Source organism: Diplodia seriata (genome assembly GCF_021436955.1).
Source record: "Diplodia seriata strain FDS-637 chromosome Unknown scaffold_7, whole genome shotgun sequence".
Classification (NCBI taxonomy): domain Eukaryota; kingdom Fungi; phylum Ascomycota; class Dothideomycetes; order Botryosphaeriales; family Botryosphaeriaceae; genus Diplodia; species Diplodia seriata.
Window position 1 is genome coordinate 2,500,273 of NW_027117314.1, and position 18,742 is coordinate 2,519,014.

General features: G+C 56.3%; 4 protein-coding genes across 4 annotated transcripts; 2 read left to right on the forward strand and 2 right to left on the reverse strand.

The window, feature by feature from the left end:
• Positions 1-1,477: 1,477 nt before the first annotated feature.
• Positions 1,478-4,337, forward strand: SLS55_007485 (putative NRPS-like protein biosynthetic cluster; the record flags this gene model as incomplete). Its single annotated transcript, XM_066778902.1, has 7 exons — positions 1,478-2,794; positions 2,896-3,208; positions 3,266-3,525; positions 3,576-3,640; positions 3,697-3,871; positions 3,924-4,272; positions 4,318-4,337. 7 exons carry the CDS (start codon positions 1,478-1,480, stop codon positions 4,335-4,337), a joined length of 2,499 nt encoding a protein of 832 aa, XP_066631339.1.
• Positions 4,338-6,271: 1,934 nt separating this feature from the next.
• SLS55_007486 (uncharacterized protein) lies at positions 6,272-6,900 on the reverse strand (the record flags this gene model as incomplete). The annotated part of the gene is made up of 2 exons (XM_066778903.1): positions 6,272-6,600; positions 6,825-6,900. The coding sequence occupies 2 exons, from the start codon at positions 6,898-6,900 to the stop codon at positions 6,272-6,274; spliced, it is 405 nt and encodes a 134-aa protein (XP_066631340.1).
• Positions 6,901-9,852: 2,952 nt separating this feature from the next.
• SLS55_007487 (putative NRPS-like protein biosynthetic cluster) lies at positions 9,853-11,720 on the reverse strand (the record flags this gene model as incomplete). Its single annotated transcript, XM_066778904.1, has 4 exons — positions 9,853-10,181; positions 10,244-10,840; positions 10,905-11,522; positions 11,621-11,720. The coding sequence occupies 4 exons, from the start codon at positions 11,718-11,720 to the stop codon at positions 9,853-9,855; spliced, it is 1,644 nt and encodes a 547-aa protein (XP_066631341.1).
• A 367-nt stretch (positions 11,721-12,087) lies between these two features.
• Positions 12,088-13,049, forward strand: SLS55_007488 (uncharacterized protein; the record flags this gene model as incomplete). The annotated part of the gene is made up of 2 exons (XM_066778905.1): positions 12,088-12,181; positions 12,238-13,049. 2 exons carry the CDS (start codon positions 12,088-12,090, stop codon positions 13,047-13,049), a joined length of 906 nt encoding a protein of 301 aa, XP_066631342.1.
• Positions 13,050-18,742: the final 5,693 nt, after the last annotated feature.

An 18,742-nucleotide genomic window follows, 5' to 3' on the forward strand; every position in this document is an offset into this window, starting at 1 on the left:
CGTCGGGTTGGGAGGGCGGGGAGGGGTGGAGGTGGAGGTGGGGTACGGGAAGAAAGTGATGACGGTGGTGTGTTTTGCTGCGCTTGCTGCTGTTGTCAGGGGAAGGGGGAGGAGCCGTGAATTTGCAGCGGGGGAGTCGGTGATGTTGGTGGTGGTGGTAGAAGTGGGTGGCCGGTTTTAGAGTCGTGCTGTGCGAGGATGAAGACATGGACGGTGGCGGAGCCGATGGTGGTGGTGGTGGCGAAGACGAGAATGGCCCCGCAGACGGTGATGATGATGAGGCTGGGCAATTGGAACTGAAGCAAGTTTTCGGTATGATCGAGTGGTAGACGTGGTTTTCATATGTCCTCATGGGAGAGGATATACAGTCGTAGGGGTGATCGAAGAGCGAGGTATTGCTATTAGGGCGAGATGATGGGCGCGGCTGCGTGATGGCGGCTATGGGTCGTCCAGAAGATAAGGCGCCGGTGCAGGAGACCAGTGATTTCGGGTGCACCGCCCGGGGGAGAGGGTGAAGAATGCCGATACTGGCCTCCTCGTCTGAGATTTCGCGCATGGCGGCGTGAGGCTGAGGGTCCATTGTGAGGATGAAGTATGAATCACTCGCGTATGTATTGTCCAGCGCGTGACGTTAGAGGCAAATGATTTGTTTTAAGTGATATACAGCGATTTGTTTTCATTCAGAAACGGACATCGTGCCCAAGGAGGCGGAGCACAACTGTATCACAAGGCAGTAAGAGCAAAATCCGCTCATGTGAAAGTGCTTGGCAAGGGATGTCGTGTCTGGTCTGCTAGATATACTTTTCCGTCTTTCCTCAGGGTGCCAGAGTTTGCCCATATCCTTTTTAGGTAGTGGATGGCCACCCAATAAAAAAGTGGCTCAGCACGCACAAAGATCTTACTTGTCTTCTTCTTGCATCTCTGTTAAGTATTCCGAGGCGATGTACACGACGAAGTGGGGGTTTGGCGCGGGTTGATAGCGCTGCGAGATATTTAAATCGCGCTTTCAGCCAAGACAATCCGATTCGTTCGCATGCTCGAGGAGGCGGTGACCTATGTCGATCAAACGCCAACTTATCGAGACTGACGAGCCATGGCTCCGTTTGTTGTGATACCAGGCCCGGGTCCACTTGCCCGAATCGACCATTTCAGCCCCGGGCCGGGCCGGTGACGTACCGTTAAACGCGGGGAACGTGATGGCAAAGGAGATTCTCGGCAAGCCATCTCCCGCGTCTTACAGGCCATTGGTGGTGTCATGGCTGAGATGCAAGATCAGAAGAACATCTTCGTTCTGGATTGATGGAGCAGACGGGGAGGCATTCGGTTGCAGCTCGAGCAGTTGCTGGTGCCAGGGAGATGATCTCATCACTTTCCGAACTAAACTCAATGCGCATTCCAACCCACAACGATCTCTTCTTTCGTTTTACAGCATCTACACTTTCACTCTCACATTCCTTGTTCTCACAGCCTCGACCTAATGGACACCAATTATTTCGTGTGCACGCTTGGCCAAGCTGCCAGCTTGGGCGGAGGCAAATCGAGCTTCAACAACATCAACGAGTTTTTGGATCTACAGGCGCAATCGGTGGGAAATAAGCCGGCTGTTGGCTTTTTCGAGCCTGTCAACGACCAAAATGCGCCGAGTGATGTTCCCTCCCAACCTGGCAATTCGTCGTCCCCAAAGCCGCAGTTGAAGCGTTGGACCATCACTTTCTCAGAACTCCAGAATGGCTCTCTCCTCGTCGCCGACATCATCAACCGCAAACTTGGAGAGCACCTCAACGGAAGGCAAACCGTCGGTCTTCTATCTCCCAGCTCGCCCACCTTCGTCTTCATCTGGCTGGCCCTGATCCGCCTCGGCCACTCCGTGCTGCTGGTCGCGCCGCAATGCCAGCCGCCCGCCATCGCACATCTGCTCCGCCTCTGCTCCGCCTCAACCCTCTTCCACGACCTCTCCCTTGAAACTCTGGCCGCCAAAACCGCCAAAATCGCCGAAACAAGCACTCTCTCCACCATCCCCCTCTCCTCCGTCATCCCAACCGACCTCTTCTCCTCCCTCAAAACGCCAATCCAACCCTCCACTCTCCCCGCGCACCCCATCCAGCAAACAGACATCGCCTTCCTCTTCCACACCTCGGGAACCTCCTCCGGCCTGCCCAAGCCCATCCCGCAAACGCACCGCGGCGCCGCGTGCGCGCTGCCGCAGGCCCTCCCCGGCGCCGGCCGCGACGGCGCCGCGACCTTCACGACGACGCCGCTCTACCATGGCGGCATCGCCGACTGCTTCCGCGCGTGGACGGCAGGCGCTCCCGCGTGGCTGTTCCCCGCGCACGCGCTGCCGGTCACGGCGGCGAACGTGTGCGCGTGCCTCGACGCCGCCGCGCTGGAGTCCGCAATCTCGTCGCCGTCCAAAGGCTCGGGCGGGGATGATGATGGCGGGTACTGCCCGCCCGTCCGCTACTTCTCCTGCGTCCCGTACGTGCTGCAGCTCCTCGACGCCGACGCGTCGGGCGCGGGGCTGGCGCGGCTGCGCGGCATGGCGCTCGTCGGCGTGGGCGGCGCGGCGCTGCCGGCGGACGTGGGCGATCGACTGGTCGAGCGCGGCGTGAGGCTGGTGTCGCGGTACGGGAGTGCGGAGTGCGGGTTCCTGATGTCGTCGCATCGGGAGTACGACAAGGGAGATCGGGAGTGGCAGTATCTGAGGTGCGGTGGGGCTGGTGGGGAGTACTTGCGGTTTGAGCGAAGGGAGGATGGGCTGGCGGAGTTGGTGGTGTTGAAGGGGTGGCCGCATATGGTGAGTGGCGCTTTTTTGCTGTGCTTTGGTGGAGACTGGAGTACCTGTGTCTTGGTTTTTGGGAACATGGGGCTGACAAGAATTACTTACTGTTGGAACAGGCGAAGAGTAACAGAGAGGACGGCTCGTTCGCCACGGCGGACCTGATGATCCCGCATCCGACGATTCCAGACGCTTGGAAGTACCATTCACGCGCCGACGCGCAGCTCACTCTCATCACGGGCAAGAAGTTCGACCCCTCGCCCCTGGAGTCGGCCATGACGGCGAGTCCGCTCCTCGACGATGTCTTGATCTTCGGGAATGGACGGCCATTCCCCGGTGCGCTACTGTTTCGAAGTGAAAGCTCTGCGGTCATGTCTGATGAGGGGTTGATTGATGCCGTGAAGTCGCTGGTTGAAAAACTCAATGAGGAGAGTCAGCAGCACGCGCGGATACCGCGGAATATGCTGGTGCCGATGGCCCATGATCCAGGAGCTCTGGAGAAGAGTAGCAAGGGGACTGTTATGAGAGGGAAGGCCGAGGAGAAGTATGCTGATCTGGTCGAGAGTAGTTATAGCAAGCTTAGTGTTGGAGACGGCTCCAAGATACCGGATGAGGATGTGGCAGGATTCATCGTTGGTTTGATCGAGAGTGTGGTATCAAAGCCGGGGAAGCTGGGTGAGGATGACGATCTTTTTTCTTATGGCGTTGACTCCGTTGCGTGCATGCAGATACGATATGGCTTGAATCAGGTAAGGTTTTGTCACGGTATTTTTGAGCGTGTAACTGAACTTCCCGGCAGCTCCTTCCAAAGTCTTCTTCGGAACTGCCGCTGAGTGTTGTAGAAGACTGCGGTACGGTCCAGAGGTATGTCACGACTGTCGGTTCAGACTAAGAATAACGAAGCTGAACCCCTTTCATAGACTAAGCAGTTTTATGCTAAAGCTGCGCCATGGGGAATCGTACGAGGAGAGCGAAGACGAACTTGAGCTTATGCTTAGCCTTGTTGAGAAGTACGGTAACTTCGACGGCATACGGCAAGATGGCTCCACAACAACCAATGGCGCTGTCAACGGCCAAGGCAATCGAGACGTCGTCGTAAGTAACACCATACTGCCTAGTAACGATGATCCTCCGCTCACGAACACAGGTCCTGACCGGGGCCACCGGCGCCCTGGGAGCGCACATCCTGCACCTATACCGCGCCTCCAACCAAACCTCCAAGATCTACTGCTTAGCCCGCGGTTCCGACGCGCACGCCGCCCGCGAACGCGTCGACAAAGCCCTCACCGAAAAGCGTCTCCCAGGCCTGACGGCGTCCGAGCACGCCGGCAACTCGAAGATCGTAGTCCTGCAGTCCCAACTGGGCGAAGCCAACCTCGGCTTGACCGGCGAGACGTACGCGAGAATCGCCGCCGAAACCACCGTCGTCATGCACATCGCGTGGTCGGTGAACTTCCGGATGCGGCTGCGCAGCTTCGAGAAGGACAACATCGCCGGTGAGCAAGCAAGCAAGCAACAAAAGCACACTTCACCCGTAAAAGAAAAGAGTAGACGAAGCTAACCAGACCGTCACTTACAAAAAGGCCTCCACAACCTCCTCGCCCTCGCTCTCCGCTCCCCGCGCCTTCGCCCGCCCTTCTTCGCCTTCTGCTCCTCCGTCGCCAGCGCAGCCAACTACCGCTCTTCTCCTTCGTCCCGCGTCTCCGAACGGCCCCTCCCCTACTCCTCCTCCCCCACCGCCTCCTCCCCGCTCGGCTACTCCCGCTCCAAATGGGTCGCCGAACGCATCTGCCAGCGCGCGCACGAACACCAGCAACGGCAGCAGCGTGCGAACAGTAAGAGCCGCAATATCGCCGTCTTCCGCGTCGGCCAGCTGAGCGGCGACGCCCGCGATGGCGTGTGGAACGCGCGCGAGGCGTGGCCGCTGCTGCTGAGCACGGTGCGGGTGACGGGGTGCCTGCCCGCGCTGAGGGGCGAGGCGCTGGCGTGGCTGCCGGTGGATGTGGCGGCGGCGGCGTTTGTCGAGGCGGCGGGTTCTTCCTCGGCTGCTGCTGCCGTTGCTGTTCCTGGAGAAGAAGAGGGTGGGATGGGAGAGGGCGGGGAAATGAAGGTGTATCACGTTTTGAACGAGCATTGCGAGCCTGATTGGATGCAGTTGCTGGAGTGGCTGGGGAAGGTGGAGGAGTTCGAGGTCGTGGAGCCGAGGGTGTGGTTGGAGCGGTTGGAGAAGGTGGCGGCAAGGACGGATGATGGTGGTAGTAGTGGGGAGAGGGAGCAGCATCCGGCTTTGAAGCTACTTGGACTCTGGAAGGACGCGTACGGGGAGAAGGGTCGGTCGGCAGGGGCTGGGATTGAACGGCGGACTTTTGCTACGGAGGAGACGAAGAAGGTTGCGCCCGTGTTGCGCAAGGTCAGGCCAGTGGATGATGAGTACTTTGGAAAAATCTGGAGATGGCTGGGTGATGTGAAGATGGTGTAGGGTAGAGGTATACGGTGCTCATAGAGGCCAGAGGCAGTGACTTACCAGGAAATGGACTTGGATATACCTCTCGGGATTATGCATGCAGCTTTCCAAGCCCAAAACAAACGGGACACCCCGCCCGGAAGCATTTCACCAACTTGATATTTACACACGTCACAGTAGATCGAAGTGGGTGTTGCATATGGTACAATCACAAGCGGTGGCGCCGGGCGCCGGCAAAAAGGATCGACACGGCGGGACATGCCTCGCGGTATCGAAACAGCATCCAGCATCCGTTCATGGTGGCAGCCAGACCGGTTGACAGGATGATTGGTGCTGGCGATGGACGTTTCGGAAAAAGGCCCGAGTAGTCCTGTGTGGTGGGATCCTGCAGACGGATCGCGGGAGGGCCGCACACGGCTGGCGGCGGCGCTTTTGCGGAACGGTCGGGGGGCGAGTGGTTTGGGAGGGGCTTTTTCATTGCGGATCTACGGTGGTGCGGTGGGGAGGGGATTGCGTGCGGCAGTGGTGAGGTTGTGCCGGAGCGTTGGCCCTATCAGGCAATTGCAGCTGTCCCCGAGGCCTGATCGGGGAGAAGGGCGCGGCGTTGGTGCGGATCGTCAGACTAGCCACGCGGCAGAGGAATGTCCCGTGAGTCTATTTTCATAGTTTTTGGCAGGTACGGCAGAGAAGAGCCGTGCCTACCTGGCAGTGAAGATTGTGATTTGCATCGATGATGCAGAAACATCTGTAGCTCCAAGTGCTGCCATAGGCCGGCCACTTCACGAGCGCAGCCCATTCCAGTCACCTTGGAGGACATGTTCTTATTAGCTCACAATGCAAAGTGAAGGCTTCGGTAAGTTTCTGTCCCGAACCATCCATCTTTTCTCTTGACTTACGAAGCCTTCTTTCCACCGACCAGCTCCCCGGGGGTATATTCCGCTTTAGCAGCCCAAATCCATGAAACGATAACGCACTCAGGTCCCGCCCCGGCGTCGGCCAGCAACAGTGCTAAGAAAATGAACAACTTCTTCTCAATGCTTCCCCTTGATAATGTTTTCCTGGCTCTCCGTGCCGCCGCCGATTCGCATCTCGTATGTACTTGCCACCTCGTACGTGTTCGTGATGATGATCTCGTCTTTCTTCGGACTTCTCCACCAGCCCTTCGATATCCTGCTGCCACCCACCACGCCAGTCGTTCCTTTGGTCATCATGGCGAAGGGGATACTGAGTCTGCTCAGACTGCGGCCGCGGTTGTTGGATGATTTCGGGTAGACGCCGTCGTCGAGCATGTTCGGCATGTAGTGTTTGATGAGGGGCTTCAACGAAATGAGGCATTGGCAGATGATGATGACGTTGATCTCTATGGTCCTGGAGGTAACTCTGTCAGCGTTTTGCATTCGGACACAATAGACAAAAATACTCACGACCACAAGGAGACGTGGGTCTGTTCCCACGTGTAATCTGCGAGTTTGCCGATATTCTGGATTGTAATAAGCCGTATTATTGCGGCGGCCACGGCGCTTTCTTCATGTCAGCTGCGCGGGACTTCGGAGCGGTTTCGTAGGGCGTATGCTTACAGAAAACCCCCGGCCATTACCAGACCCACGATCATCAATTGACCGACCGGGAACTGAAGCTTGTGAATAATAGACACGGGCATTATGACGACAAGGCCATCCGTGGAGATGTTCAGAATTGCTTGGATGAGCGTGAGGTTGTTAAGACATTGGCTCTTGGAAGCGTCGGTTGGTCTGCATATGGCTCCGACCTAAGTCCACCGTTAATACTTGGAGCTGGGCAGACAGCATGCTTGATACATACCACCACCGTTGATGCCAGTGAATAGCCAAGTATAATAGCTATCACAGTGTACACCACGACACGGAAAGCTTTGTTGGGATTCAAGCGGTGATATAGGAGAAGTATCGAAAACTTGGAGAGAATCGGCGCCCAGCTAACACAATGCTGTCAGCAGGTGGGATTACAACTGTGCGAGGTTCACATACCAATAAGTTGTGAGCACTGGTATGCTCCACTTGATCCTAATCAGTCTTCATTCCGGCTCAATTCATAGTCTTGGAAACTCACCATCGCATACTCCTTCGCCTGCGCAACGCTCACGTTCCACAAGTGGGAACCGAAACCATACTGCATCCCTTCGATGGCTGTCAGCATCACCTTGCAAGGTAGGACAAAGGAAAATACTCACATTGCACCTCGCAAACGAAAAACGCAACACTCAGCATCTATCCGTCTTCGTGTCAGCCCCATATCCTGTCCTTTTCTTGGTGTTGTTTCTCTTACCCAGGCTGCCACAACCGCATCTGTTCAAACACGAAGAATACAAATCAGTTAAAACGTTCCATTCATTCCTCCGTCATTTGCCACTTCACAACAACATCGATGTAACCAAAACTCTTTCTTTCTTTCTTTCGTAGGAAAAAAGACCTACAATCGTCCAGTCCGAAATGCCTCATCACTCCCGCCCGCGCCCATATCCGCAGCGCCAGCGCCACCGTCGCTCCTCCAACCAATCCGGCACCTGTCCGGACAAACTCCCACTGCGCATCCGTCATCGGCCCGTCGAGGGTCGATGTTTGCCCCGCGGGCGCTTGCATGGCGGGTGTTGCTGTTGTCGCCACCATGGCCGACAGGGAGGAAAAAGGTCGAGGGGAGAAACGAATAAGTGGGGATGGAGAATAGAAGAGAGGCAGAAGGGAAACGAAACCGAGTCAGCTGCAGAAGGGTATGCGTCTGAGATTGAATATGAACCCCGGAATATGCAGCAACGGGAGGGAAGGAAGGTGCAGAAGATCAAGCCAAAAAACAAAGTTAATCTAAAGTGTGGCGACACCAGGACTGGGGAAGGGGCCAAGGCGAATGGGGCGGTCTTTGTGGCTTCGGCTCCTGCAGGAATAGATGGGCGGCATGTGGCTGGGGAGTGGTCAAAGTAGGGCGGGAGGGAGGGAGGATTATTGGGAGACGGACGGCAAACGCGGTCCCGCGCGTGTGTGCCGAGACGGTAGAATATGTAAGTAACGATAGTAGGGGCGGCAGCGAATAGAAGAAGGCGGCATCGAACAATGCGAAACTGATTGACAGGAGTGGGCGGACGATAGCGCGATTGGAATGGCGGAAGACGGACATGGCCCGCAATGGGGAGAGGATCGGACTTGGATGCTTCGGTTTCGACCAGGCCGCCGAAAGAGCATGTTTGGGCCGTGGCAGAGGCATCAATTTCTTCAAGACAGGGCCCGAAACAGAACGAAACTCCGGCGCAATGGAGGCGGGCGGTCGAGCAGGGCTCTGTTGCAGGAGCAGGACCCCTGCACATGGCGAAACGCTGGGGTGGACGATTCCCTTACGCGGCAGTTGAGCGAGGTCATGGCCCCCGAGCCGATCATGCAGCGTCTGTGCCTCACACGGCTGTCTCCCGCCGCTAGCGCGCGGTTTGTTCGTAGGGAGAAACTTCCGCCACACGGACGGCGGCCTGGAACACCTTAGCACCGTGATCAGCCTGCTCACCTCCGTCAGCTATATGCCTTCTAAGTCCTCGTCGGAAATATCTTCTTCATACAGCCGTCCATTGCTATTGTTAACCTCAACAGCACGGCCCTGCCGCTGCTGCTTTTCGAGAATTATTGCAATCTCCCGACCCGCGACGCTTGGACGAGCTGCTACTCACGATGCCAATATTGCCTTTTGCCTCGACGCAGCTCCGGCAAGCATGACTTGTCCGAAGACGATCAGCTGCCAGCTTGCATGGGTTAAACTAGTCGATAGCTGAGACTTTTTACCCGAGATTCCACGCACGTAGATCCCCGCTTGCGCCGCAACCCCCGGCCGTTCCGCTCGACCCGCTTTTGGGCGGAAGCTGTCGTTGCTCTCTGCAATGGCGTCGGAGTACAAGAGAGGAACGGGACCTCCCCTCTGACACTTGCTGTGCCATCATCAGGCCAAAGAACAGCCGACGAACCCGACGGACGAGGAAACGAGGGGCCACGTGCTGATCAGAGCATCCCCGGTGAATTTAAATCCGACCAGCCCGCTTTACCCTTTACTCGCTGTTGTAGCAAGGCCTGACCGGGCTGCTGCTCGTCGAGTACGGATGTTGTAAGCCTAGGATCCCCTGTATAAAAACAGCCATACCATGGAGTAGCTCCTCGTACTACGTAGCCGCCCCGCGCATCGTATACGAGGGCTATCTTGCTGGTATTTAGCGTATAATTCCACCCGCCAGAAGCTTGGAGAGGCCTTTTGCCGTGTGGTGACGAAGGTTTGAGCGATTCAACAGACGCTGAGGCGAGGGTTGAAACGATGCGACCTCCTTCCTAAGCTGCATGAAGCGCATGGCATCTCTACGCGGGTTGATGCGAGACCGCGTCCGTGCGGGTGGGCTGATGATAACTGACCGTTCAATAGGTCGCCAGAGGCTCTCTTCTGTGTCCTCCCCAAACGGTTTGAACTCGATACTTGCTGAGGCAGAAGCTCGTTTCGACTGGGAACAAATGCGTAGAACAAACGCGACAAGGACATGCAACCCGTAAGGGCTTGAAGTATCCAAAGTAATCGATTGACGTACCTCTCTTTCCTCTATCTCTTCGTCTTCCTTCTAAAGCTTGGCCTTTCCAACCTTCTCTTCCTCCGCCGCCTGAGCCTTGAGAACTCTTCTTAAAATCTTACCGCTAACACTCTTTGGAATCTCATCGACAAACCGGACGCCACCTCTTAATCGCTTGTGGTGTGCGACCTTCTCGGTTAACCACGCTACTATCTCCTTCTCCGTCTTCGGGCTGGCCTCGATACCCTTCGCCGGCACAACGTACGCGCGGGGCACCTCGGTGGCCTGCTCTTTGTCGTAGATTCCAACGACGGCAACGTCCTCAATCGAGGGATGCGAAACAAGCAGTCCCTCAAGCTCAGCGGGCGGCACCTGGAAGCCTGTTTCACGATCAGCAAAAAGAAAAACCCTACCACCCTACAACATCCTTGAAGCGCCGCACCTTTGTACTTGATCAGCTCCTTCACCCTGTCGGTGATGTAGAAGTGGCCCTCGGAATCCTGGTGGCCCACGTCTCCGGTCTTGAAGAAGCCGTCTTCGGTCAACGCGTTGCGGGTCGCCTCCTCGTTGCGCCAGTACCCCTTGAACACGTTCGGCCCCTTGATCCACAGCTCGCCCGTCCCACCCACAGGAACCTCCTTCTCTTCGGGATCCATGTACTTGGCGACCTGGTTCGGCATCAGCTTGCCCACGCTGCCGATCTTGGCGTCCCAGTCGCGCCACTCCTGCGTGTGCGTCGTCGGGCTCGTCTCACTGAGGCCGTAGCCCTGCTTGACCTTGAGCTTGCGCTTCTTCCACAGCTCCTCGACGATCTCGCGCGTCAGCGGCGCGGCGCCCGAGTTGGACATGCGCAGCGAGCTGAGGTCGTACTTGTCCACGACGGGCGACTTGCTCAGCGCCAGCACAACGGGCGGCACCAGGTAGGCGAAGGTCACCTTGTGCGTCTGCACGTGGCCGCAGAACTTTTCGAGGTCGAACTTGTCCATGACGACAAGCTGCACGCCCATGTATATGCCGTGATGGACGAGGCACGTGAGGCCTGCGCGCAGGATGTCAGTCCATGCCACACAAGCACACTCTCCCCGGCCGATTTGATCACTCACCGTATATGTGGAAGAATGGCAAGAACGCAATGACCTTGTCGCTCTTCCAGTCGAGATTCACCCCCTCAAGCGCCCTGTTCATCAGCACATTGGCCACGATGTTCCGATGCGTCAGCATCACACCCTTGGGCAACCCTGTCGTCCCGCTCGAGTACACCAAAAAGGCCAGATCTTCGGCCGGATTCAGCCTCGTCCGGCGGAAGCGCGCCGTGCCCGAGATGTTGCGCACGCTGGTGAAGTGCTTCGTCACACCGTCGGGATCCCGCGCCTCGCCCATGATGATGACACGGTCCGGCGGTAGACCGGCGGCGGCAGCGGCTTTGCGCGCAACGGCTAGTTGCGGCAGCTGGGTGACTACGGCGGCGGCGCCCGAGTTGCGGAGCTGGAAAGCCAGCTCGTCGGCGCTGTAGGTGGGGTTGGCGGGCGAGACGATGCCGCCGGCCCAGTGGCAGCCCCAGGTGATGGCGGGCGTGTCGATGCAGTTGGGCGAGAAGATGGCGAGCACGTCGCCCTTTTGCCAGTCCCAAAGGCCCTTCAGCCCTTTGCCGAAGTCCTCGGCCGTGCTCTTGATTTGGGCATAGGTGTAGGTGCGGTTGGTGTTGGCGTCCAGGTAGATTACTGGGAGCGTGTCAGCAGTGGTCTGGGCGTTGATTGTATGGTGTTTGCCCCGAGCATCGTCAATTCTCACGGACACTTAAGAGCAGTTGTATGTGTACCTTGGTCATCGGGGTAAGGCTTATCCTTCCTATCGAAGAGGAATGCCCAGACATCCAAATTAGGCACATCTAAAGAAGGGTAAGGCGATGGAGTAGGCATTATGGTTCGTGACAAGCAGAGTGTGGGAGAAAGGGGAAAACGGCGGGGAGCGAGAAAGGCGGGGAGGAAAAGGCGGCACGCGAGCTCGTCCAACAATGCGGGCGGACAGATAGGAGCAGCAGCCGACGCTGGCCGCGCCGAAGTGGTGGCTACGGCGTGCCGGTGAGTGACGCAGTTGGTGGAGATGGGGCGGCGGGGACAGCCAAGATCCGGGGAAGACAACCGAGGCCGCCCTCTATGGGCCGAGGCTGGCCTTGCATCCCATCCCACACCCCGTCCGCTATCGCGTCACCGCCATGTTGTCGGGACCCGAACAAGCAGCTCTTTCTGCATCTCCCACGCACCCTCGTTCCCCTTTTTTCTAGTCATGGCTCCGTCGTTTGCAGAGGCCACGGCGGTGAAAGCTGTGGACTCGCACACCTACTCGGCCAGGTTCCATTCCGATTGGTGCGTCGGCTCAGGTACGTTGACCCCCGGGTGTAAGCTCTGCCGCCTCCACGTACTGACCGGGCTCTAGTTCCTCATGGCGGCGTCGTAACGTCGGCTTTCCTGCGCGTTGCCTCGCTGCACTTCGGCACCACGCTCGCCGCCCAGAAACAGCCGCATACCATCACCCTGCATCTCGAGTTCCTGCGGCGCACACAGGAAGGCATAGCAACGTTAAAGGTCAAGGACGCAAAGCTCGGGCGACAGACTTCCACCATCCACGTATCACTGGAGCAGGATGGACGCGAAGAAGTCGTCGGCTACATCACGAACTCGAACATCGACGCAGAGCAGGGCGTGTCCTTCGAAACCGGCTGGTCGCTCCGGCCCGCGCCGCCTCCCGTTGACTTGAAACGCCTGGCCTCGGATACGGATGCCCGCTGGGTGGAGGTGATAGATAAGCCATACTCAAACTTCCGGAAGGTGTGGAAGCGCGTGCGCATGTACGTGCCGCGCGAGGGTCAGGTCTTGAACAGCCTCGCTGATGAGTGGCTCCGGCTTGAGTCGGGTGAGAGGTTCACAAACGAGAGCATCGGGCTGGTGTCGGATCTATGGCCGCAGATCATTGAGACGTATCGGCAGGCGGAGAAGAAGGATGCTCCGTTCTGGTATCCCACGTTGCTGCTAAACTTGGATGTGAAGAAGTCGCTGCCGGCGGAAGGCGTAGAGTGGCTGTTCGTGCGGGTGCGCGCGAAGCAGATCAAGAACGGGAGGCAGGACTTGGAGGTCGTCGTCCAGGACGAGAGCGGTGACATCGTGGCGCTGAGCCATCATGTCGTTTTTACCTTGAGCGCAGAGCGGAACACGGCGAAACGCAAGACCCAGAACCAGAGTAAGATTTAGAGGGCTCTCTGGATACAAAGATGTAGAAGCGAGCATTAGAGTTTCTCAACGAGCCACCCTTCCCATCAGTTGGAGAACGCCCCGCCTCGGCACGTGCGGACGCGACGAGCGGTTTCCGTCCATGCACCTGCCCACGACGCGAGTCGCGTCTCCACCCCCGCTCCTTGCCTTCCAACTTGCAGCAAACACGTAAAGGCCTCATGCTCCATCAACGGCTTGAGCATCTGTGTTGCACCTCCAAGTTCACCTTTACCTCACTTTCGCCGAGTCAACAATCTACCTTGCCCGTACGTCAGTGCGCCTGTCTAACGGTCTCATCGACGACGTCTTCCAGCTCGAAACGCCGTCACCGCCTACCTCGCTGCAATCGTGCATGGTGCTTGCCTCTGTAAACCATGGGTATCAACGGGTATGCTTCTGCTCACCTCGCTCCACACACTAAGACTAACGATAAAAGTCTTTGGCATGAAGTTAAGGAAAGGGCGTCAGCTAGAAAAGTGGACCTGGCTGTTCTCAGTGCTGAATGCATGAAACAAAACGGCCGGCCGCTACGCGTGGCTGTTGATGTCTCGCTTGATATATACAAATACTCGAATGCTACACAGATCGCAAGGACGGCGGGTAAGCTTCCCGCGGAAATCTTGAATGTCGAAGCCGACTGACTGTCTTTCAGGTGGTAGGAACCATCCAACTCGCACGTTTTTCTATCACGTCCTCCACTACATGATGGCCGGTGTCCAGCCCATCTTCATCTACGACGGACCCCAGAAACCACCGATGAAGCGAGATCGATTTGTTCCTCACTCGCTCCCTCCCAAGTCGGCATCTTCGCTTCGAAATGCCGACGATATCGACAGGGAATATGAATACAGTCATCTTGTTGATCTGTATCGCCAAGTGTTGGACCTGTTGGGAGTGCCATGGCTCGAGGCACCCGGAGAAGCGGAAGCGGAGTGTGCCGCTCTAGAAAATGCTGGCATTGTTGATGCAATTTGCACCAAAGACGGCGATGCCTTCGCTTTCGGTGGAGCTAAAGTGTTTCTACCTTGCAACAAAGAAGTTCGCAGAGGTCGGACAGCCTTGCCCGTAGAGATCTTCGAGGCGAAGCCTCCGTCGAACAGCTCCGAGGTGATTCCAAAGGAAGATTTGGTGCTGCTAGCCATGATGGCCGGCGGCGACTATCATCATGGCATACCAGACTGTGGACCAGATCTTGCTATGGCTGCCGCTGCGAAAGGGTACGGAAAGTCTTTGAACGCCATCGCAAATTCGGGAAGTTATGTCACTGCAAAGCTCTCAGCTTGGAGAAACAACCTAAAGGCAGATCTGCGGAATGGAACGTTCCCCAACAGGCACCGCCATGTAGCGGATAAGATCCCAGACGAGTTTCCCATGACGACAATTCTGGATCTCTATCTCCTGCCGGCAGTGTCGTCGGAAGAGAACATCCAGCTACTCAGGGAGTCAATTTCTTGGAACCAACCAATCGATATTCAAAAGCTGCAAGACTTTACCAAAGAACATTTCCACTGGAAAGGCCGCCATTTTGCCAGGAAATTCATCAACGCTCTATGCTCACCACTCCTTGCCCGCGCTTTTCTGCGTCACAAAGAGATTGGGGAAGACGCAACGGCGATGTTTACCGATATCAAGCAAAGTAGGGATGCAGTCGCCGATGAGTCGCCTGATGAGCTTCGGCTCGAGTTTAGACCGGCAGACATCGTCAGCATCGACTGGCAGGCTGAACCCAGGATGATCGGATACGACACCCAATTTGACCAACACGAGAGATATGACCCTGGAGAGCCATTCAAAGATTGGTTTCCAGCATTTCTCGTTAAGCACGGAGCGCCCATCCAGTATGGCTCATGGGCAAAATCCACTACAAGGAAAAATAGCAAGACGAAGACGCGAAAAGACGATCCCAATCCCGTAGCACCCTCATCCACCGTGAAGCCACTTGGTCGCCCTCGCAAAACACCCAATGACCCAGTCTCAGAAACTGTAGACGGAGTACCGCCTCTTCCAGGAAAGAAACGTGGGCGTCCACCAAAGCATGATTGGATGAACACAACGGAAGTTGGCCCCTCGATGGTTTCGCGCGAGGAGTCCAATACGCATGATCTCTCCAGACAGACTTCGGTGCCCAGAAAGAAGATAAAGCTTCTACCGCCTATCCGAGATGAAGCCTTCATCGGAGTTGAGGTGGGGGGGAAGGCTCGCGAGAACCATCAAGCCGATTTTCCCTCGCCACTTCTCATGGATCCCCGATCTCACGACACTTTGCCATCTTCATCCAACAAAGTAGATGAGGATGATGAGGTGATATTTGTGGGCTCCCGAGCTGTGGGTAATCCATACTTGGGCGGTAGGATCGAGGGCAACCCCGCCCCTCAGAACGACGCGACTTCTCCAAGTCTCGCCAGCATACCGAAGAAGAGGCTGGAAAAGACTATTACTCCATTCTCCAGAGCCGCTGTCATTGATCCAGCGCCAAGGCGCCCTCAGCCAGAAAGACGACTGAATAACAGCGATTTCATCAGATGACTGCGGATCACTGTCTTACCTCCGTTTCTCATGTCGGAAAATCATCCAAACGTCAGTATTCATTCTGACGTCCCTCTACCATTGGTCGTATAAAGTGTATATTTGGTTTGTACTCTTTTAGCAGCCTCTACCAATCTCCTCTTCTGCACACGGTGACCTCAACCAGACAGCATCCTGTAGTACTGACTGCTGCACATTCCGAAGATTACTTAACACGATAGTTTAATTTTCAGAGGTTGAGCTTATTTGGGGGCTGTCAGTAACGAGAACTTGATCACTTCATAGGTTCCGTGTCGGATACTTTCGTTCAGCATGTTTGGAAACAGTGCAGATGCCTTCCTGGTCTTTTATATCAAAGCCGAATTCACAGAAATTGACAATAAGTTCCATCCAATAAAATTTCGTGTCAGTGGCGATTGTCTTGAAACAGCGGCAGTTACGGTTAAAGAACTTTGACAAACGGGGTACCCCCCCTCAAGCCCATGCGGGGCTTATCCACGTCGTCCCTTCGGCCGGATTCGCCTCTGGAACCGCTAAGTAGCCCTTCGCTAGAGAACAATACAAAAAGAATGAGCATTTGGAAGGTCTGTCTGCTCAATGAACAAGCTTCGTTATCGCCGGTGTCTACCGGTTTCGCCACCATCCATCACCGTGTCCTGCGCTTGGTGGTGTCTCCTTCTCCGTTGACCCGTGGCCATCGGAATATCCACCCGCGACGGTCAGGTTGTCCGAGTGCCTGAGTGCCAGTAGCACGGCTTGTCGCTTCGTTGGCAGTACTCGCACATCGGCGGCGCCTTTTTGTGCCCGGTGCCTTCCTGACAGACTTGTCCTGCTTCGAGCTCGTTCAGAGGCGGGTCGCCGTGGGCCGCTGCGTATGCGGCGACGTCGAAGCATGAGGGGTCTTCGGGGTGATCGGGGGTCGCGTCTTTGCTCTTTCGGCGCGTTTTGCTTTGCTGCTGCGATGCTTCCGGGACTTGGGCGCGCTCTCTTTTGCGCGTTTTCTTCGCCGTCGTCGCGGGTTCGTCAGAGATAGGGTCCGAGTGAGGTGTGCTGCAAGCGCAAATCTTCGCGCCGGACCTGCTGGCGCGATGGTGCCCGCCAGACCGGGGAATGAACTCAGCCTCTATGCGTTCGAAGTTGGCTTCCCATTCCGCATCAGACAAAGGGTCATCGAGATAGGCCGCGCTGTCTGCCCAGTTTATTGAAAACGATTCTGACCCGTCCGATGATGATGATGATGATAGTGGATCGTAGAATCTAGCGCAGACGCTCCCTTCCTCCTGCCGGGGCGCCGTGGATGTCCAGCAAGGTATGTGCTGTGCGCAGCGCCGTGGGCTGAGAGACGAAGACATGCTGTCGATGAAAGGGTACGCTCTTGTTCAGGCGGGAGCGGTTGGTAGATCTTAATTGTTCGCTACTGTCTTTGGTGGCTGCACGAGCCTCGCTGATGATTAAAATAAGATTCGAAAAATAAAACTTGGTGAACTTCGAGTAGAGTAATCTGATGGAAGCGTATACCGTATGCTCAAGTATGTACAGGCTTAATAAAAGATGACGGTGGGGTGTGTGGAATGAGGAAGGAGCGCAATTCCACCTGCCGCCGCCGTGAGTCCAGTAACTTCCAAACTGCGCGAGCTCGACAAACACCCGCATCTCAAGTCACGCCATATTTCTCCCATCTTAACCTTCCATAGGAGTGTCGTTTATAGTGAGTGTCTGAGTGACGCAAGCCAGTCGGCATACCACAGGGTCAGTATGTCCGGACCGCTCCCACGTCTCATCAAGGTTAAGCCACCTCTCGAAAACGTCATTCTCGGGACCTGCACGATCATCAGACCCTACATCGGAGAAAATGTTGTACTCAGCTAGCATCGATTGCGGGTCGGCTGTGTGAGACCAGGGATAGCAAGGCGGTTGGGGGCTGCATCTCCAGACAATGCGTTCAGAGTCCCGTTCCGCCTGGGCGTGCGGGAAGATGCTGTTCAACCGTAGAGGCGGGGAAGGTGCGTTGCGTGGCGGATACTCTGGTGAGGATGTAATCGGAGGCCAGGGTATCTGTCTGCGACCATATCCTTCACCCCCACAAACACCTCCTGGGATATCCTGCTGTTGGGTCCCGGCTTGCTCTTGACTTACGGAAGATAAAAATTCAATTTCATCATTGCCCATTTCCGCAGGGGCGATGAAGGATCCACGAATTCCCTCATCCTCAGCAACAGACACGCGACTCCACGGGTCAGCATCCAGCAGCTCGGTCATCCTGAGATCCACGGACGGACAAGCCGGCGGCGAAGGAGAGCGGTAACTGACGCCTTTCGGAGTCGGAGCTGCAGCAAGCGCATTAGCGTAGCACATCTTCAAAGTCCGGAAACGCATATTCCTTGCCATCGTCGACTGCCGCTTCGTCCGCAAGCTCCCCAGCGCCGCCATCATCACCTCCACCCGCACCTTCGACGCGACGACGGCGATACCGTTCAATCCTCTGTGCAGCAACCCGCCTCCCCTGCCACGCGAAAATTGTCTCTTTGCCCTCTTGCGCCCTCCGCTTCGCCGCCTTCTCGGCCATGAACCTCATCTTTGCGCTGGAGATGTTCTTCTCCACGCCCCATTCTTTCAGCTTGTTGAGGTATGCCCTTCGCCTTTGCAAATGAATCAGCGTTGGCACTCTGGTCTAGACAATTGAAAGACAGGGTTGTGGCGGACGAAAACTTACGACGGAGTGAAGCCGATCTTCTCCATTTCTCGCGCCATCTGCTGGTATCCTCTCGTCTCGTAGAGGGTCGCGATTTTGTCTTTGTGCTGCGCCCAATCATATTTCAGTGCGGATCTGGGCCGTTTGGCCGGGTTGGTGTTGGATGCCATCACGGGATTTGAAGGTGCTGTGAGTGCGTGAGGGCTACTGACGAGGTGAAAATCGAAGTCATGGCTATGAGCCGGCAGATTTACTGCGCTTAGATCTGCGGCTTAAGTATTGCAAGGGCTCGATGTATTGTAGACGACCGAAAGTGCAGCCAGGCTGCAAGTGCGCCTCTTGAGGTCAGAGATCAGCCTCGCAGAGACAACGATCCACAGCCAAGACGTGTGAACGGCAAAATTATTTGATAACTGCGCGCCATTAATGCTTGGTGCTACAGTAATTGAGCTGT